This window comes from Dasypus novemcinctus, chromosome 4 (assembly GCF_030445035.2).
Source record: "Dasypus novemcinctus isolate mDasNov1 chromosome 4, mDasNov1.1.hap2, whole genome shotgun sequence".
Classification (NCBI taxonomy): Eukaryota; Metazoa; Chordata; class Mammalia; order Cingulata; family Dasypodidae; genus Dasypus; species Dasypus novemcinctus.
In genome coordinates, this window is record NC_080676.1 from 157,921,985 (window position 1) to 157,942,453 (window position 20,469).

General features: G+C 42.2%; 1 protein-coding gene and 1 pseudogene across 2 annotated transcripts in view; one reads left to right on the forward strand and one right to left on the reverse strand.

Annotated features, from left to right (window-relative positions):
* VPS26C (VPS26 endosomal protein sorting factor C) overlaps positions 1-8,729 on the reverse strand; it is a 78,372-nt gene extending 69,643 nt beyond the window's left edge. Inside the window, exon 1 of one of the 2 annotated variants that reach the window (XM_004463545.4) lies at positions 8,506-8,729. In XM_004463545.4, coding sequence (XP_004463602.1) covers positions 8,506-8,562 — 57 coding nt within the window. In that variant the 5' untranslated portion in view covers positions 8,563-8,729. The remainder of the gene's footprint in view (positions 1-8,505) is intronic. The other variant, XM_071214971.1, reaches the window with a different exon arrangement.
* A 174-nt stretch (positions 8,730-8,903) lies between these two features.
* On the forward strand, positions 8,904-16,139 carry LOC131278306 (ribose-phosphate pyrophosphokinase 1 pseudogene; annotated as a pseudogene).
* The last annotated feature ends 4,330 nt before the right edge of the window (positions 16,140-20,469 follow it).

The window sequence follows — 20,469 nt, forward strand, 5'->3', positions numbered from 1 at the left end:
AAAAAAATAAAGGGGATTCCCATACAGCCCGCTCCCTCTATCTCCCACATTTTCCCATTTTAACAACATCCTTCATTAGTGTGGTACATTTATTACAATTGATGAAAACATTTTGGAGCACTGCCACTAAGCATGGATTATAGTTTACATAGTACTTTACACTCTCTTCTGTATAATTTTGTAGGTTATGGCAAGATATATAATGACCTGTATGTGTCATTCCAATGTCATTCAGGACAATCCCCAAATCCCAAAAATGCCCCCATATTACACCTGTTTTTCCCTCTCCCTGCCCAGAACCTCCAGTGGCCACTGCCTCCACATCAATGATACAAGTTCTTATATTGCTAGAATCACAAGTCTATAGCAGAATATCAGTGTGTCTACTTTGGTCCATAGTTCATTCCCCAATTCTGAGGATTCTGATTGAGAGAGGGGCTTTGATCCCATAGGGCAGATGGATGGGACTTTCTTGCTTGTAGCTGTAGACTCCCTTGCTTACTTAGGATGGTCACTATCCATCACGGTCTCCTTGTTAGTTGTCCTGGGTGATTTCAATGAACTGCAGAGTACGTGTTGCAACTCTGTTGAGATTCAGGGTCCAGATGGTACATGAACAGCCCAAAGATTGAAGTCTCTTGGATGTACTCTTATCAACTATAGTTCTAATTACAGGTTCAAATAGAAGGGTCAGAAGACCGATATGTAGGGAAACCATAACTGTGTCCAACTGTGTCACAGTGGAGAACATAAATTCCAAAGAAGGGCCTACTGGCAGGACACGAAACTCCTAAGCTGTCTGCCCTGACTACAGTGTCTAGATGTCTCCAGAGCCCTTAGGAGCCCTGCTATTTGAGGTAGCATTGCTATACTTTTTTGGTGCAGTAGACATATTCTTGATCAAAAGTTTGACTCAACAAGTATGTAGGAATACTAAACTATACCACATTAAAGCCATTGTCATTAAGAAAAATGCTGTAATCTCTATCTATTCTCCCTGGTCATTGGTCCTCCTTCCTCCAAGGCGAAGGAGAAGAGGCAACAATCTGTAGAGTGTCCAACAAGCACCAACTATGGGATTTGTAGTATGAGGTGGCAAAGAACAAGCTGTGAGTGAACAGACATCCTGGAGTGGTGGAAATGTTAAGGATACCACCAGTTCATTGGACTCACCCAGGACAACTAACAAGGAGAAGATGACTGACAACAACCATCTCAAGGAACAGAGACAGTCTGCAATTGGAAGCAAGAAAGTCCATCCATCTGCCTGCCCCATGGGACCTAAGACCCCTCTCAATTAGAGATAGAGAGGGCATCACCATCACAGAATCCTCAAGATTGGGGAATGGATGATGGACTAGAGTAGACTTACGGTTTTACTACTGTAGACATGTGATCCTAGCAATGGAAGAACTTTTATCAGGGATGTGGAGGCAGTGGCCACCAGAGGTTCTGAGGGGAGAGAGAGGAAAAAATAGGTGTGATTTGGGGGCATTTTGGGGACTTGGGAATTACCCTGAATGACATTGCAATGACAGATACAGGCCACTCTATTTCATGTAATAACTTACAAAAATGTATGGGAGAGAGGGTAAACTACAATGTGAACTATAATCATCATTTAGTGGCAATGCTCCAAGATGTGTTCATCAATTGTGACAAATGTACCACACTAATGAAGGATGTTGCTGATGTGGGAAAATATGGGAGGGCTAGGGAGTGGAGCATATGGGAATCCCCTATATTTTTTTGTGTAACATTTATGTAATCTAAGTTTCTTTAAAAAAATAAAAAATAAAAAAAATAAAAAGGATACCAATATCTATCATTAGTGTACCTACTATGAGTCAGAACCTGTAATAAATGTCTGTAAGTCATTATGTCATTTAATCTTTCCAACAAAAACTTTGAGTAGATATCCTCTCCATCCTAGAGATGAGAATTAAGATCCACACAGAAGGTACACAAAGTCCTGGACTTGGGAATAAAAAAAAATCAAGTTTAGCTTGGTGGTATAGTGTTAGTATACCAAAAATTAAAAAAAAAATTTTTTTAAATCAAGTTCAAATAGTTGTTCTGTCAGTGCCCTTGGCATGCTACTGAATTCTCTGAGCCTCAGTCTTCCCCATTAGAAATGGGAATAATGTCACCTCCTCTGGGTACTTGTGAGGATTAAGGCACTCTGTGGGCTGGTAAAGGGATTGGATTAGGGAATGTGGACCCCATTCCTGAGTTGCTTTGTACCACACCTGGGTATTTGGAAGCAGAAGTCAAGTTTTCAGACTCAATTGGAAGGACTCTTGGGGAGAAGGTACCATGGTGACAAGCTTTAAGGGTTCTACTTTGGGAAGAAGACACTGGGGAATTGAAATCTGGACCATTCCATGGTAGGTTATTTCCTACTTCTGAACTGGAGGAAAGAAACCATATGTCTAAGAATTCTGAATCCTCTGCTCCCAGACTTATCTGAACTATTCTCCTAAGAGTAAATGTCTGGAAGCAAACTCTAGTAATGGGAAATTTAATGCATTGCTTTGGGGCTAAGTAAAAATAAAAATAAACCTTACCAACATCTATTTAGAACTTAGAATACAATTAATTGAAAGGAAAATTCCTAATATGCCTGCAAGAGCAGTTTCCCCTTCTGATCAATGCATTTATAAAACCATTAGTCTTGTGAATTCTGTTTAAATGTTTTAAGGCTTCAACTATCATTTAATAAACACATGAGTACCCATTAAGCAGCAGAGACTGAAGGGTCTAGAAGTACAACAAAACAACAACAAAAAAACATTTTAGTTAGGCAGACTCACAGAACAATCATAACAGAAGGTAATTAATGCAATACCAGAGGTATATACAAAATGTGTCTGTGATCTATTACAGGTGACTAATGAGTTATAGAAAACTCCCCCGTATTATTGTCTTTTCCTGCCACTTGTCTAAACAACATTCTTCTGCTCTAACATAACCTTATTTTCTTACTAAAGTTATTCTTCTTGTAAGGAATTTTCCAAAATTTAAATATTAAAATTAAGAATTATTGTAAGCCTAAGAGTGAAAGGGTTGTTGGTATAATAAATTAAAATTTTTAAATAACTCATGTGTCAAAAAACAGATTCATCATGGAAATTATAAGATATTTAAGTAATACAATAATGAAACTACTACAAATAAAACCTTGTGGGATATAACCAGGGGACATGGCACTGGAGTATTATTTTTGGATCTTTCCAAATCCCTACTGAGGATGAGATCACTAAACCATGAAGCCTTGACAGGGTGCTTTTGGGCAGTACCTTCTGCCAGTACTTAGGCAAGATGATTCCACTTTTTCTAAACTCTCTCCCCCACCCCCCATAGTTCACCTTCTCCACTGCCACTCTCTCTTCCGGCCCACTAACCATAATCAGCAGGACATGGGTGGGGTTAAAAAGGTGTTTGCTTTAAAATAATTCACTACCCTATTAAAAACAAAAAAACGTATGGGATACAGCTAAAGTAGGAAAGAAAACAGAAGAAATATTTTGGAAAGATGATAGAGACAAGTTGCTAAAAAAAAAAAAAAAGACTGGCAGATGACGGTGAACAAACGTCTCTAAGTTCTCTCACTTTGCTCACCTTGTTTATTCCTTCTGACCAAAATGAATAATAAATAAGGAAGGAATCTCTGGCCTAACACTTAGCTTCAGAAGGAGGTACATAATAATCACCACCTCAAAAGAAAAGCTAAATAAATAAAAAATAGATAGAGGGAAGCGGATTTGGCCCAATGGTGAGGGCATCCGCCTACCACGTGGGAGGTCCAGGGTTCAAACCCAGGGCCTTCTGACCAGTGTGGTGAACTGGCCCATGCGCAGTGCTGATGCACGCAAAGAGTGCCATGCCAAGCAGGGGTGTCCCCCGCGTAGGGGAGCCCCATGCGCAAGGAGTGCACCCCGTAAGGAGAACCGCGCAGCACGAGACAAGTGCAGCCTGCCCAGGAATGGTGCGGCACACATGGAGAGCTGATGCAGCAAGACGATGCAACAACAAAAAAAGAGGCACAGATTCCGGGTGCCACTGACAAGAATACAAGTGGACAGAGAAGAACACACAGCGAATGGACACAGAGAGCAGACAACTGGAGGGGGAGCAGGGAAGGGGAGAGAAATAAATGAATGAAAGAGTGAATAAATGAATGAATGAATAAAATTTTAAAACTAAAAAAATTTAAAAAAAAAAGAGAGATAGGGAAGCGGCTGTGGCTCAATTGACTGGGCTCCCGTCTACCATATGGGAGGCCCTGGGTTCACATCCCAGGGCCTCCTTGTGCAGGCAGGCTCACCCACACCCACGAGAGCTGACAGCCTGCACCCACGGAGAGCTGACGCAACAAGATGATGCAGCCAAGGGAGACAAGCAGACACAGGAATGTGCAGCAAATGGACACAGAGAGCAGACAGCAAGCAAGCCACAAGGCGGGGGAAATAAATAAATTTTTAAAAATAAATAAATAAAAATATTTCTTAAAAAAAAAATCACACCTCATCAAAGCTCCAGAAATGCCCCGACTTCTCCTCTGGCCCCCAAATGCTTCTACACTGCTTCATCCTCCCTCAGACACCACAGAGACTCCTATCCCAGCCCACTTGTGTTTTGTTCTCCTTATTTCTCTCTCTCTACTAATCTGAACGCCTCATGAGATCCATAGATATTGAATTTATTTTGATTAAATAACAATCTAAAAAAAGAATGAACTGATGAAGATGTGGTGTATGTAAAGGTATCCAAGATACACTGGTGAGTAGAAAGAGGAAGGTGTGTGTGCGGGGGGTGGGGGGGGGAGCGTGCACACATGTGCACCTACTATTCATAGAAAATGTCTAAAATGGTACATAAACTGCCAGAGATACCTCCAGAACAGGAAGCAGGTAGGAAGAAGGAAGGATTTTAACGTTTTCCTTTACATCCTTGTAGGATAAGTTTTAACAAGACCTACTGTACTTTTATATTTAAATAACAAGTCAATTGAGATTTGAAACAAAACAATGCATCCTTTTGGCAAATGAGCATTTTTTTTTTCCTAGCAGAAAACACCAACACCACTTTAAATCTCAGTATGAGTTAGGTTCCCTGGGGTCCACAGAATCAAAGGCATTTTCAAATGCTTCTACAACTAAGATATTAAAATGCACAGTACCAGGATCAGCACATGCTCAGAGAAGTCATATCAGTTTTTTTTTAAACTGAACTAGCACAATGTTTTCACAGCACTGCTTGGAAACAAATAACTAATTCTATATTACAAATTCCTTCATTTTGCATAAAAATGGCCACTCTTGGGAGGCAGTACAATAGACTGTTGGGTGGACAAGCTCTGCAATATGACCAACCAGAGCTGGAATCCAGGTGCTGTTATTAGTTGGGTGATCCAAGAACTCCTCAACGCCTCTTGGCCTCGGCTTCCTCATGAGTAATATGGGAATGAAATACCCACACAGGTTATTTCTCAAGTATCTCAGGATTGCTTCTGGACAGACATGTTTTATTTAAATGATAACTATTATTAGCTCAAGCCTGGAATATTACTGCTTAGGATCAGGTTCAAATAGGAGGCAGCCTCATCAAGCAAACCATGAGAAATATAGGCACTGTGCTGTCTTGTCCATGGATGAGTCAAATCTTTAGTAGCTGAATCTTTCCAAAGCTGTTGAGATGTACAGGGAAAATGGAAGATAGGAAACGTATGTCATTAGCTCTTACATGCAGCTAGGGATGGGGAAGGGGGTGGGAAAGACAGGCTACCCCTCCCATAACAGTGGTGGAAACTACTTTCCAAGAGGGACTTTCCACAGGCACTGAGAGCTCATTGAACCACTAGCCAGAAAGCGTACTGCCACCCCAAGCTTAGGAAGCAGTGTGACACTACCAGCCTCCTTGGCCTGTATGAGTTACAAGTCTCATATATGAACATTGGGCACTTATGTTTAAGCATATATTTTTGTAAATTCATCAGATTTATCAGTTTAATAACTTTTTATCTTGCTTTTATACCTTTTGAGAAAAAAAACATCTCTTTAGAAGCTATTTAGAAGCTATACAAGTTTTTCATTTGTAATCATAGAGACTCCTTTTAAAATATATTTAAGTGTGAAAAAATGACTAAAGATTGAGAAGCACTGCCAAAAGCCAAGAGCTGCAGATTCTGTTCCTGCACAGCTCCTTTTTCAACTCTGCCACCCACTTGAGTGGACCTCACTGTGTAAAACATACAACTGGGCAAGCCTTTATGAGACCATCTCTTGCATCTTTTCTAAATGTACTTTTCATTACTTGTGCTATATTTAAAACCATAGAAAACACCTTAGCTGGAGTAATAGCTTTGAATGGAGTATGCTAGTTTTTTAATGAAAAGATAAATATTACAGCTAAATGTATAAGGTCTTCAGTTATCTCCCCTTACAGCCAATTTTTGGTTTGTAAAATATGTGACATACAGCAACAGTTTAAGAATGCAAAGCAATAGAAAACCTTCATGCATTGCTGGTGGGATTGTAAAATGGCACAACTGCTTTGAAAAACAGTTTGGCAGTTTGCAAAAAGTTAAACATTGAGTTCCACACGACCCAGGAATTCCACTTTTAGGTATATTCCCAAGAGAAGTGGATGCATATGTTCACACAAAAACTTATTATACATCAATGTGCAAAGCAGCATTTTTCATAATAGCCAGAGTACAAATAATTCAGAAGTCCATCAACTGCTGAAAGGCTAAACAAAATGTAGTATACCCATAGAGCAGAATATTATTCACCCATTAAAAAGGAACAAGGAACTTACACATGGTACGACATGGATGAACCTTGAAAACATTATGCTAAGTGAAATAAGTCAAAGACAAAAGGCCACATGTTATATGATTCTATTTATATGAAATATCCAGACTAGATTAGTGGTTGCCAGGAGATTTGGGGGTGGGAGTGGGAATGGGGAGTGACTGCTAATGAGTATGTGGTTTCTTTCTAGGGTGATAAAAATGCAAAACTGTGAATATACCACTGAAATGTACACTTAAAAAAGTGAATTTTATGGTATGTGAATTATAGCTCAATAAAACTGCTATTAAAAAAAACACAAAGTAGACCCATCTAACTTTCAACATGATTCACCAATTAACATTTTGCCACATCTGCTTTCTTTATTTCTCCTACACATACACACACTCATACTTTTTGGGGGATCATTTGAGATTTAGCTATAGATTTTGTGATCTCTGACTCCTAAATACTGCACTATGTAGAGCACTGTTCCACATAACAAACACAAATATGACACTCAGGAAAATTTAACATTCAGATAAAACTATTATTTTACAGTCTATATCCAGATTTAATTTTTATCAAAGATTATGCATTGCATATGATTGTCATGTCCCTTTAGTTTCTTTTAATCTGGAAAAATTACCCTGGCTTTTTTTTTTCTTCATGACAATGATATTTTTGAATGGAGTCGAGGCCAATTGTTTCACAGAATGTGCCTCAATTTGTATATTCCTGATTGTTTCTTTGTGAACAGATGTAGGTTAAACATTTTTGGCAGCAATCTTTCATAGGTGAATGACGTCATTCTCTGTATCAGGCCAGAGGGCACATGTCAATCTGTCTCCTTAGTGGAGATGGTTAGGTGGTATTCACTGTTGGTCTTGATGAAAGAGATGACTGCCAGACTCTTCTATTATAAAGGTAGCTCTTTCCCTTTGTAATAAATGATCTGTGGGTGCCCATCAAGTCTGTGCAAATATCCTGTTTCCCCAAGTGTCTTTTGCCCAAAGGTTTTGGCACCCATTCAAGACCTTACGTGGTATTCTATCCTGAATATTCTATCCTCTGCACAGAGAACCAAAGACTGCTATCAATTTGATTACAGCGCATTAGCGGTAACCGTGATTTCAACCATGGCTACACAACAGAATCACTGGCATGTCTGAGGGTGGGGCCCTGGCAATCATATTAAAAACTCCAGGTAACTGTCTTTGGCGTAGAGTAAAGTAACGTACAGTATATCCTCATTTTGCAAATAAGGAAACTGAGGTCTGAAGAGGTTGAGGGCCAATGGCACAAAACTTGTTAGTGGTATAGTTAAAGTTTGATTTTTTTTTTTAGATTTTCATTTGAACAGGCCATATTTTCTATATGTTATTCAAAGAATAATGGTATCAGCGTTGTCCATGAGCTGAAGTGCTCCGCCACCGATGTGCATATTTCTGCTTTTAAGGTTAAGTCTGCCTTTCGTTCCCTAGACCGTGACAGTGAGGGAAAGACACATTTGGTCTTCGAGCTCCTCCGGCCCTCAGCGCTCACTGAGACATCTCACCCTGGGGGGCACAGGCCCAGCAGGATGGTCAGGGGCTCTGAGTGAGAGCAGCGGCCCTGGCGCCCGCCCCAAGCCGCGGCACGGCCGGCCCGCGGCGCGGGGACACCCAGAAGTGCGCGGGGGGTTGCAGGCCCGTACACCCCCACTTACCCCGGCGTGATAAACTTTATTCGCCCGTTTAATCTTGATGTCCAGGGTGGTCCCCATGTCGGACTCTTAGAAGCAAGAACTACTTCCTGCCCTAGAGCCGCCCCGCCCCCTGCCCTGCCCCCTTTCCGGTCCGCCGACAGTTGAGCCACGTGACCTCGCGCAGAACGCGGAATCAGCATCCCCCGCCCCAATGCGGCCTGTGCCTCACTCCAGCCCACTTCCGGTGCAGGGGCGGGTCTTAGCGCGGGAAGAGAGGCTATCATTTTCGACCCCGCCCCACGCAAGCCGCGAGGGCAGGGCCAGGCTAGCCCCACCTCCTTGCTGAGGCCGCGTCTCACGCCGGAAATACCCAAATCCTCCGCGTTTAAGTGGGAGGGGACCTTCTCCGTTCTCCCGGCAAGCCCCACGGTAGGGGGACGGCGTCTAGGCTCCCGTTAGGCTGTGCGGCTCGAGGAGGAGCTGCGCTATGGAGTTGTCCTCAGGGAGGTTTCCCCGCCGGACCTTGAGTCCCTGGTGTGCGGAGGCACTGGTGGAGCGCCACTCCAGGCTCCCTTCGTCTCTAGTCCTCCTCCACTTTCTCTTCGCGGTACTCAGGAGCCTGCTCCGCTCTCGGCCCTTCCCTTCGGGTGGTTGCAGGCACCTCAGGGGCGCGGCCCCCACTATCCCACCCTGCCAGGCGCTGATAGGCGGGGGCCCAGCGCCCGCCTCCCGCCCGCCGGGCGCGGGGCCAAGGTCTCGGGGAGCGTCGGGTGACCTCGCTCGCCTACGAGCCCAGGCGTTGGGTCACCCGCCAGCCTGACTCCTTGGAGCCGCGAGGCCTTGTGGGTATTCCCCAGACGCGCGTCCTGGAACCGGAGCGTTAAATATTCATAGGCTTGCACCCCAACCTGGAAAGACATGGCTCTCGGGCCCAGGGCACTAGGTGGCTGGAAATGAGCAACTCAAAGCTGAAAAGCACCGTCCTTATCCTTCTTTTAGGCCCGGCAACAACCGACTTAAGTGGACCAGACACAGGAAATATATATTGCTTTATTTGGAATGCGGCCTCCAGTTTAGGCAATAGACTGCATTTATCGAAATATTCCTTTTTAAGTGTCTAAATCAGGACGTTTCCAACAAGCGGAAAGGTAAAATATGATTATTTTGATAACTGATTTAAATAACCCAGTGAAGTACTTTAGTTTTTAAACTCAATCTGTTTTTTAAGTGCATTACCTTTAAAATTGTATCAGAAACTCTAGTAAATGATTTTATGAATTAGTATCAGGAACACCTCTCTTGGGAATTTAAGATAGGATAACAGTTACGGTGATTTAACTACACTGGGTTTTGAAGATTGTTGTGTATGATATATCCCAATATTCAGGTCTCATTTTTTAGCTTCTCTCTGCCCTCAGGGCTTCTGTCTCTGTCTTCGGTGTCTTCCTGGCAAAGTCAAACTCAGCAATTCTGAAAACAATTCATTCGGGGCTTGAGCATCATGGTCTAATCTATTTGTAATTCAAAGAATAGATCCCTCTGCGCTAGACTCTCCCATCATTTTCACCTGGTAAAACAATCTCAATAGACAAAGCAGGTAAACTGCAACAAAACATTTTTTGTTCCTTGAGGACTGGTGTGCCATGTTTTACTATCTTTGTAGGTTTTACTCAGTCTTTATAGAATGCAGTTTAAAGAGCTCCGGTTCCAGCAGTTATCAGTATGATCAGCTTATTGAGCTCTCTCAGTGTGATGGCTTCCAAACATAAAACAGTTCAATTTTTTCTCAATTCACTTCTCTTTTGAATCTTTTCCACCCTCTAACCACACCTAGGTAAGCCACAACTTTGTGGTCAATTTCAGTAATTAAAAATCAAACCATGTCAGAGTGTCAACCTCATCTCTTGAATAGGACCTGAGATCTTTGGTGAGACGTGGGAAGGCACAAGTCCTGGTTCTGGCTCTCGGACACTTCCTCAGCATCCTCCAGGGCCTGGCTTCTCCAGTTTAATGAGGCAAAGAAGAAAAGAGAGAAGGAGGCAAATATCTCTGACCTGGTCTCCCTTGGCATTGGCTATCCCTGCTTTTCTGGGTAACTGGCCCTGTTTGAAACTCCTTTCATGGGACCCATCTGAGAAGCTCCAGTAGGGACTTTTCCCCTCCATGGGAGAGCTGCCTCAGCTTGCTCTATTCAGTTACCCCCATTCCCAGCAGTACTCCCAGTCATGTAGGTGAGTTTCCAGCAAGGCAGCTCGAGCCCATTTATCTTTTGCAGGGTCCTTTTCACTGTAAGAAACGCACACTTTGTCATTCAAAAGGACTGGAATGGAAGCTGCCCCATGGCAGTGTTTTCTTTTTGTCACTTCAATTTTTTCATTCTCTCCTAAAGTACAAGGATAAATCAGCAAGTATGCTGACTAGACCGAGTTGCAAGAAAGGAGTAGAATACCAGTCTCCCCTTCCAGTAGGGACCACAGATACCTAGAAAATATTCCCGTGCAGCTTTCCCCACAATATTGTACTCCCCTCAAGGCCAACTGCCTCTTTTCATTCCTTCCACTGCTTTCCTCTAACGACTCTGAAAAGAGGATTGGGGAGTGTCTGGTAGAAGCAGGGTTAGATACACAGCTTTTTCTTTAGCCCTAGCGCAAGTGTCTGGGCCCCATTTGTAGGCATCTTTCATTAGAAGATGGGGCGCTATAGCCGTTTTCAGCTGTAAACCTAAGCGCTATTTGGGGGACAACAGTAGAGGTTTCTCTAAACATCCATAAGTGAGTGCTGTGAGCTTTGCCCAGATCCCTCCTTCAGGACTGACAGACCAAGCTGCTGGGAGTATTGCCCTCAACAACAGCTCTCAGCTAAGTCTTCAGAACTTGCCCTCAGCTGAAGGTAACTACTTTGCCCAAGGTCATGCTTCCTTCTGGGAGACAGCCACATTTAATGACTCGATTTAGGGGAAAGGCCTATCCTTCAGCACAACCCTGAAGGGTCGTTGCAACTCCACACTGGAGATGTATTAACTTGCTGTGTAACAAGTTACACCAATACTTTGTGGCTTAAAACAACAAACATTTATAATCTCATGGTGTCTGTGGGTCAGGAATTTAGGAGCAGCTTAGCTGGATGGTCTGTCTCAAGGTCTCAGGTTGTTGCAGTCAAATTGTTGGACAGGACTCCAGTCTTCTGAAGGCTGGACTGGAGCTGCAGGGCCCACTTCCAAGACGGCTGATGTCAAGAGGCTCAGTTCCTCACTGGCTATTGACAGGCACCCTCAGTTCCTTACCACGGGACTGCATCAGCTGCTTGGGAGTCAGCAGCTAATTCTCCTAGACCAGGTGATCCGAAAGTGAGTGGGCAGAGAGCTGCAATGCCTTTTGTGACCTAGTTTCTGAAGTCATATGCAGCCACTTCCACTTTTCTTCTGGTGGCAATAAGTGAGTTACTAAATCCAGCACACACTGAAAAGGCGTGGAATTTGGCTCCACCTTTGGAAGACAATGTCAAAGAAAATGTGGTGATGTTTTAAACTAGTACACTCTCCATAGGATTAGCTGAAACCTGTGTTGTAATTGCATCTGTTACGGATTGAATCATGTCCCCCACAAAAGGACCAATCCCTGGTCCTGTGTGTGTGAACTCATTTGCAGATAGGACCTTTGAAGCTGCTATTAACTAAGGTGTGCCCACGCTGAATGAGGGCAGGCTTTAATCCAATATAGTCAAAGTCCTCACACCAAAGGAAACTGGATATGGAAGGAGCAATAAATTGGAAGTCAATGGAACCTGGAAGAGAAAGAAAATGTCACCTGTGCGTTGCCATGTGAAGGACAAGACAAGAAACCCCAAAGATTGCCTGCTCGCCAGAAGATACAAACTCCAAGAAGCAGCTAGCCTTCTAGACTCTGATACCATAACGGGGTTGTGAAGTCAACCCGTTGTATGGAATTTGTTGTAGTAGCCAGGAAACCAAGGCAGGGCCACAGTTCTGCTTAAACCTATTTCCTCCACTCACACCCCCACACAGCTGTTGAACTGGAGATCATCCCCACCATGAACACCTAATACACTTCCTGCATGCTAATCTCAGAATCCGCTTCCTGGCAACTGAATCCACAACAACCCTGTCACACTAGCTTCATGACTTCTCTGAGCCTCAGTTTCCCTTACTGTAAAATGATCTAATATCTTCATTACCAGATAATTGATAGAATTCATGAGCTCACACACTTACAAGCACTTACTGTGAACCAGCCATGTTCTAAACACTTTTAAAGCACTCCAGCCCTCTAACAGTCTTATGATATAGGAATAATTATTTTCACACCTTGCAAAGGGAAAAAACCGAGGCACCAGTGGATTATGTACTTGTCTAAGTTCACATGGCATCTTTGTGGCAAGGCAGATTCAAACCTACCCGTTTTCACTCCAAAGCTCACTGCAATCACCAATCACATGTTATGTATGTAGAAGTCTAAGAAAGGAAGCATGTGATATTAATCAAAGGTCTAAGTAAAAGACTTCCAATAAATTGTGAAAATAAACTAGGGTACAATATATACTCAAAGGAGGTCTTAAGGAAAAGAATGGGGTCATTTTATCAATTGATAGTGAAGAAACAATATTAAAGCCACTGTAGGTAGTATAGCAACAAACTATTTACAACAAAAATATGCAGACTATAAAAATAATTGGACAGATACTGTGAGCAGAAGATTTTAACACAACACTATCAGAGCGCGAGTGGGTTAAAAAAAAAAAGGACTCAGAGGAGTTTAACAAAATAATTCAAAGGCACAATTAATAAATAGGATGGGCTCATATGAAATTCATCTTTTTAAGTGTCCATGGTGTATTTTTATAAGCATTGATTGCATGGAAGGCCACAAAGAAAACGTCAAAATCAATTACGTGCAGTCCAGAATCTTTAGCCACCAGAACTTGAACTACCTGGAACTTAAGATACCTTTCCCAAATATATTAGGTCAAGGAGCAAATGAAAATATAGTAACAGATTAAAAAGAACAAAAATAGGAATGCTTCATACCAAAACGTATGAGATACAGCCAAAGTGAGATGCCTCTGAACAACTGTTAGAAAAAGAGTAAAAAGGTGAGTGCAGGCTGTGGACTGCCATGCTATCCCTGCCTCCTCGGCGCTGGGCAATTCCAAGCTGCATGCCCACCCACCCAGAATATCAGATTACCGGACAGCAATGCCAAGCTGTTGGTTCTGACTGTCTGATCCGACTTTCGTTCCTGCCTCGGCGGTGGCAGCAGCAATAGCAATAGCAGCACCGATCACTGAGGGAAGAGTTCCCAGGGTAGCTGACCACAATGCCGCATATTAAAATCTTCAGCCGTTGCTACCACCAGGACTTATCCCAGAAAATTGCCAAATGCCTCGGCCTGCAGCTAAGTAAGGTAGTGACTAAGAAATTCAGCAACCGGGAGACCTGTGTGGAAATTGCAGAATGTACGTGGAGAGGATGTCTACATTGTTCTGAGTGATAGTGTTGAAATCACTGACTGTCTCATGGAGCTTTTGATCATGATTAACGCCTGCAAGATCGATTCAGCCAGCGGGTTCCTGCAGTCATCCCATGCTTCCCTTATGCCCCGTAGGATAAGAAGGGTAAAAGCTGGGCCCCAATCCTGGCCAAGCTTGTTGCAATTATGCCATCTGTAGCAGGCACGGATCATCTCATCACCATGGACCTACATGCTTCTCAAATTCAGGGTTTTTTTTTTTATATCCTGGTGGACAGTTTTGTATGCAGAGCCAGCTGTCCTGAAGTGGATAAGGGAGAATATCTCTGAGTGGAGGAACTACACTATTGTTTCACCAGATGCTGGTGGAGCTGAGAGTGACCTCCACTGCAGACCGGTTGAATGTGGACTTTGCCTTGAGCCATGAAGAACGGAAGAAGGCCAATGAAGTGGACCACATGGTGGGAGACGTGAAGGACCAAGTGGCTATCCTTGTGGATGACATGGCTGACACTTGTGGTACAATCTGTCATGCAGATGGCAAACTTGTGGCAGCTGGAGCCACCAGAGTTTATGCTATCTTGATGCGCAGAATCTTTTCTAGCCCGGCCGTTTCTTGAATCAACAATGTATGTTTTGAAGCGGTAGTAGTCACCAAAACCATACCTTAGGAGGATAAAATGAAGTATTGCTCCAAAATCCAGGTGATCGACATCCATTATCCTTGCAGAAGCCATCAGGAAAACTCACAATGGGGGATCTGTTTCCTACCCATTCGGCCATGTCCCTTTATAATAGAATAACTTCTTAGGCTTTTTAAAAATAAAATCAAGCCCACCTCTTGTTTTCCCTAGGTATTTGATTTAAAAGTTCAGCAGAAGATCTAGCTTGCTTCAGTGTAGCTTTCTACATCCTGCTTCAGGTACAGTAGAGTTTCTCCTAACATGAGGAAAGACTGACTGAGCTTAATCGCTGGAATTTCCTACCCACGTTGCCTCATTCTGGCTTCTTTGATTTTGTGAGCCTTGCAGCTTTAACTACAGCTCCACAGCAGCAATATTTCATACTTCTGAGGGTGTCCTGTAGGGATGTTTGAATGTGCCTGGGGAAGTTTGGGTGACTTTGCATGTAAATGCTTAAGGATTTTCTTTGTTCAGAACAATTAGCAACCTTACCAGCCCAGGTTCCTCTCTGTCACAAGTTCTCCAAGGTCTCTGCTAAATTACTGCTAGAGCCCTAGACAACTGAAAACCTAACTCGAGCTTTTGTAAAGTAGGGGCAGGCAGCTGTCAGTTTAAGTGGCCATTGGGTGGAGTCCTGAGGGGAGGCAGCACAGAGAAACAAATGCTTCTGGGGAGGAAGAATGATCACCATCACCTTGGGGACTACGTATCTTGGATTCTCCTTTGTACCTGTTTCACCTATGGAAAGCTGTGTACTCTAGTATTTACACTAGATGATTTTGCTGTAGCTTAATCTTCCTTAGCCTGCTACCACCATGGTAGTAGATATTTAGTTAGATCTTTAGTAAATCTTTAGTAGATCTAGTAGTTAGGGCCTGTAGCAGTTTGGTATTGTTTATGAATTCCAAAAATAGATATTGGATTATGTTCGTAAATTGGTTTTTTCCTCTGGGCATATTTGATTGTATTGGATTCACAGGTTTCATTTATACTTGATTAAATAATGACTAAGGCTTTGATTGGGCCATGTCAGTAGGACATTGAGTCCTCGCCCCCTTGGTGGGTGGGGACTCACAGAGAAAACATGGCAGAGAGTGGAGTTTTTTGATGCTGGAGCCCCAGGAAGTAAACACACAGGAGAAGAACACAGAGGAATAGAGACAGCTCCGTAGACTCGGCAGAGGCCTTGGGAAGAGAGAGAGCCTAGTAGTCTACAGCTGACCTTGTGGAGAGAACAGAGCAGCTGAGCCCAGAGAGAGATGAGCCCCAGGAGAGAGACTAGATTTATCCCAGCCGACAGCTGATACTGGAAGAAGCTGGGAGCACAGAGCCTTAAGAGGAAGAAGGCAAGCTGAACCCTTGGAAATGTCGGCAGGCATCTTGCTCCGACATGTGGCAACAGACTTTGGTGAGGGAAGTAACTTAAGCTTTATGGCCTTGTGACTGTAAACTTCTACCCCAAATACATACCCTTTATAAATGCCAACAGATTTCTGATATTTTGCATCAGTACCCTTTTGGCTGACTAATACAGTGCCTTTTGATTAATTTTTTTTTCCTATCCCCTTCCTCCCTCCCCCCTCTGTATCTGCTCTCTGTGTCCATTCGCTGTGTGTTCTTCTGCGTACGCGTGCATTCTTGTCAGTGGCACTGGGAATCTGTGTCTCTTTTTGTTGCATCATCTTGCTGTGTCAGCTCTCGATGTGTGTGGCACCACTCCTGGGCAGACTGTGCTTTTTTTGCACAGGGGGCTCTCCTTGCAGGGCACACTCCTTGCGCGTGCGGCTCCTCTATGCTGGGGACACCCCTGCATGGCACGGCACTCCTTGTGTGCATCAGCACTGCGTGTGGGCCAGCTCATCACACGGGTCAGGAGGCCCTGGGTTTGAACCCTGGACTTCCCATATGGTAGGCAGGCACTCTATCCATTGAGCCAAATCTGCTTCCCTTAAATAATTTAATATATTTAATTTTCATCTTCCTTCCTTGGATCTGTTTGGCCTCTCAAATGACCTGAGATTTCTTTTAAAAAGCTGGTGTTATTGTCTCCTGTAAAGGAAACTAATAAAGAATGTTTATGTATATGGAAAAGAAAAAGAGAAAGAGTTTGGAAATTTGACCAGAGTGAAATGACATGATGGCTGGGATTTTCTTCAAAATAACTCCAGGAGGAAGAGGAAGAGGCAGGGGATAATTATGGCCCAGGTGGGGTGATGGATGAAAAGATGTTGATAACTGTTGAGTCGTGGAGTCAGCATCCTAGGAAAGGATGGGGATGGGCAGGTCTATAGAAAATCTGATTTAAAAAACTCAAAGAGAATGAAGGGGAATAAAGGACCAAGGGAGGAGAAGACCCGGCAAGAGTGAGTCATCTGCTGAGCCAGAAAGGGGAACACTCACGCTTGCTCTAGCAATCCCAGCACGTTGCTGCCTGTGTTGAGTGCCAAAACTGCAAGTTACTCCCAGCTGGGACAGTGGCACATGCACAGGATACAGGGCATTTCGGAGCTGGAAGCCTCTCTCCCCGTCCTATGTAGAAAACTTGAGAGAGAAGGGAAGAGGGTAAAAGGGGATGTAGAAAAAGAATTCTAAAACACTGACTATAAACTGAGTTCCAATTGAATAGTAATATTGATTTTCTTTTTTCTGCCATCAGCAGAAATGGTTGCTGGATAGCTAAACTGGTTTAATTTATAGAGAAATGAAGGCTTACTTTTTTGGCCGTTGTGTGTTGTGATTGTAAATTTTAAAACAGCTACATATATAAAAATCAATAGGCATTTCTATTTAACAGCAATAACCAGTTAGAAGATAAAAAGAAAATGGAGAACATATTCTCAATAGCAATAAAAATATAAAATACTTGAAGTAATTTGAACATGATATATGTTTGGGATACATGAATAAAGAAGCTATAAGTACTAAATTAAGAAATTTAAACTATGAAAAATGGAGGGTCTGTAGTATTTCTGAATAGGAATTTTTAATATTTTTAAATGTCTAGTCTTACAAAGTTAAATTTTAGGTTTAATGAATTCCTCTCAATGTCCTAATACAATATTTAATGAAGAAATTTAGTGAAACTTAAAAATTCATATGAAAAAATGTTATGGAATGTTTAAAAAATGATATATCTTTTAAGAAATTAATTGTAGGGGAAGAGACCTACTAGACATAAAATATAATAAAGCTACAATAGTTAAAACAGTATCATCTGGCATAAGATTAATTGATGGGGCAGAATAAATAGCTCAGAACAGATCCCAACATATTAATATATAGGAGTGAATAAAAGAGGCATCCCAAATCTGTGGAGAAAAAAATGATTATACAAGGAAGCAGATGTGGCTCAAACACTTGGGTGCCTATCTACCACATGGGAGGTCCTGGGTTCCTCCTGGTGCCTTCTAAAAAAAAAGTGAGCAGATGCCACCTCCTGCTGCAACAGAGCTAGATGCCACCTCCCACCGTAAGGAGCTAGACTCCATCCCTGCTGCAATAAGCTAGACTCCGCCCCTGCCGCAACAAGCAGAAGCCACAAGCCAGCAGATGCCACAGCCAATGGTGAGCAGATGTGGCTCAGTCCTTTGGGCACTTACCTCTCATGTGAGAAGTCCCAGGTTTGGTTCCTGGTGCCTCCTAGAAAAAGGCAAGGAAACAATGAGCAGACAGACAAGAACCATCTCAGAAAGGGGGGATAAATAAAGAAAAATTAAATTAAATTTAAAAAAAGAAGACCAATGGAGAATTTTAAAAACATGATTGTACAGTAAATGACACTAGAGCAAATGACAATATTTAGAACACAAATTTATTGAGATTTTGCTATAACACCATAAATCTCCATACACACCCCCCAAGAAAAGAGAAAACTACTTGGATTAAAGTGTTAAGTATTTAAATAATGAAGCAATTTAGGCATAGACTTAATGAGAATTGTGCAAAATCTCTATGAGAAAAGCTATTAAAGTTTCACAAAAGGCATAAAAGTACATTTGAACAGAAGGGAAAACAGTGTGTTCTTGGAAAGGAAGGTTCAACATCATCAAAATGTCAGTTCTCTCCTACTTAATTTATACATTTAAAGCAATACTAATAAAAATACCTTTTTCTTTATTTCTAGAGCTAGACAGTTGATTATAGAGTTTATCTGAAATGATAAGTAAGCAAGAATAGTCAAGGGAAAAATCCCAATTAAAGAAAAGCAAGTGAGGAGGAAAAGGACCATTTATACAGCTATAAGTACATGTGACTCACTGTACCCAGTAGAACGTGGTGGGAGTTGAGGGCCTAAGTCTTAAGAAGGCCTGGCAGCTTCTGCTTTTACACTTCAGGAGCTTTGAGCATCATGTAAGAAGCCCAGCAAGAACCTACAAGGAGAGGGAGAAGCCTGGGAAAACATGGACAGAGAGGAAGAGGCCCAGCTGCGCCAGTGTTCCCGTGGAGACCAGCCTCCCTAGCATCCCCACTAAGGTGGCAACACATGAATGAAGACATCTTGGATGTGCCAACCCCACCGCCATCTGACTGCAGCCAACGCAATGAACAAAGTGACACCAGCAGAAGAACCGCTCCGCTGAGCCTCAATTAACCATCAGAATTGTGAAAAATAATTAAAATGGCTATTGTTTTAGGCCAGTAAGCTTTGTATGTGGTAAGTGCTACATAACATAAAATTCACTATTTTAACCACTTAAAGTATACAATCCAGGGGCTTTTAGTACATTCAATGTTGTGTAACCATTATGACTATCTAGTTCTAGACGTTTTTCATCACCCCAAAAGGAAACTCTGTCCTTGTTAATCAGTCAGTCACTCCCCATTCCCCCCATCCCCAGCCCCTGGCAACCACTGTGAATCTGCCAACATAATTTTTAAAAAGAAGAACATAGTTGGAGGATTTATATTACTTAACCTCAAGACTTACTGTTAAAAAACAGTAATTAAGGCTTAAAGACAGATAAACAGATCAATGGAACAGATTAGAGAGTCCATAAGTAAGTCCATGCATCTACAGCCAACAAATATCATACATGGTTTTTAAGGTGCCAAGGCAATCTGATGGAGAAAAGAAAGTCTTTTCAACAAACGGTGCTGGAACAACTAGATATCCTTATGAAAAAAAATGAACCTCAACCCTTACCTCACATCATATGCAAAAATTAACCTAAACTGGATCATAGACCTAAAAGCTAAAACTATAAATTTTCTAGAAGAACACATAGGAGAAAGTTTTCATGGCACTGGTATAGACAAGGAATTCTTAGGAAAGATGTAAAAATTATGAACTGTAAATGAGAAAAAAAAAAAACAGGTAAACTGGACTTTGCTTTCCAAAATACATTACTGAGAAGAGAAAAAAAGCAAGCAACAGACTAGGAGAAAATATTCACAGTACACATATCTGACAAAGGACTTGTGTATAGAATATATTTTTAAAAGCTCATAATAACTCAATAAATAGGCAAAAGATTTGAGTAGCCACTGTACAAAAGAAGAAATATGAATATACAATAAGCACATATAAAGATGATCATCATTAGCTGTTAGGAAAATGAAAATTAAAATCACAATGAGATACTTCTACACATCCACAAGAATGTCTAAAATTAGCAAGTTGACAATATCAAGTGCAGGAGAGGGTGTGGACTCCCTGGGAATCTCATATATTGATGGTGGGGAACAAATCAAACTGCCATTTTGGAAGACATTTAGGCCATTTCTCATTTAGTTAAACATAAGCTTACCATATGGCTTAGCAAATTCACTCCTAAGTGTTTACCCAGGAAAACATAAGCATATGTCCACATAAAAAT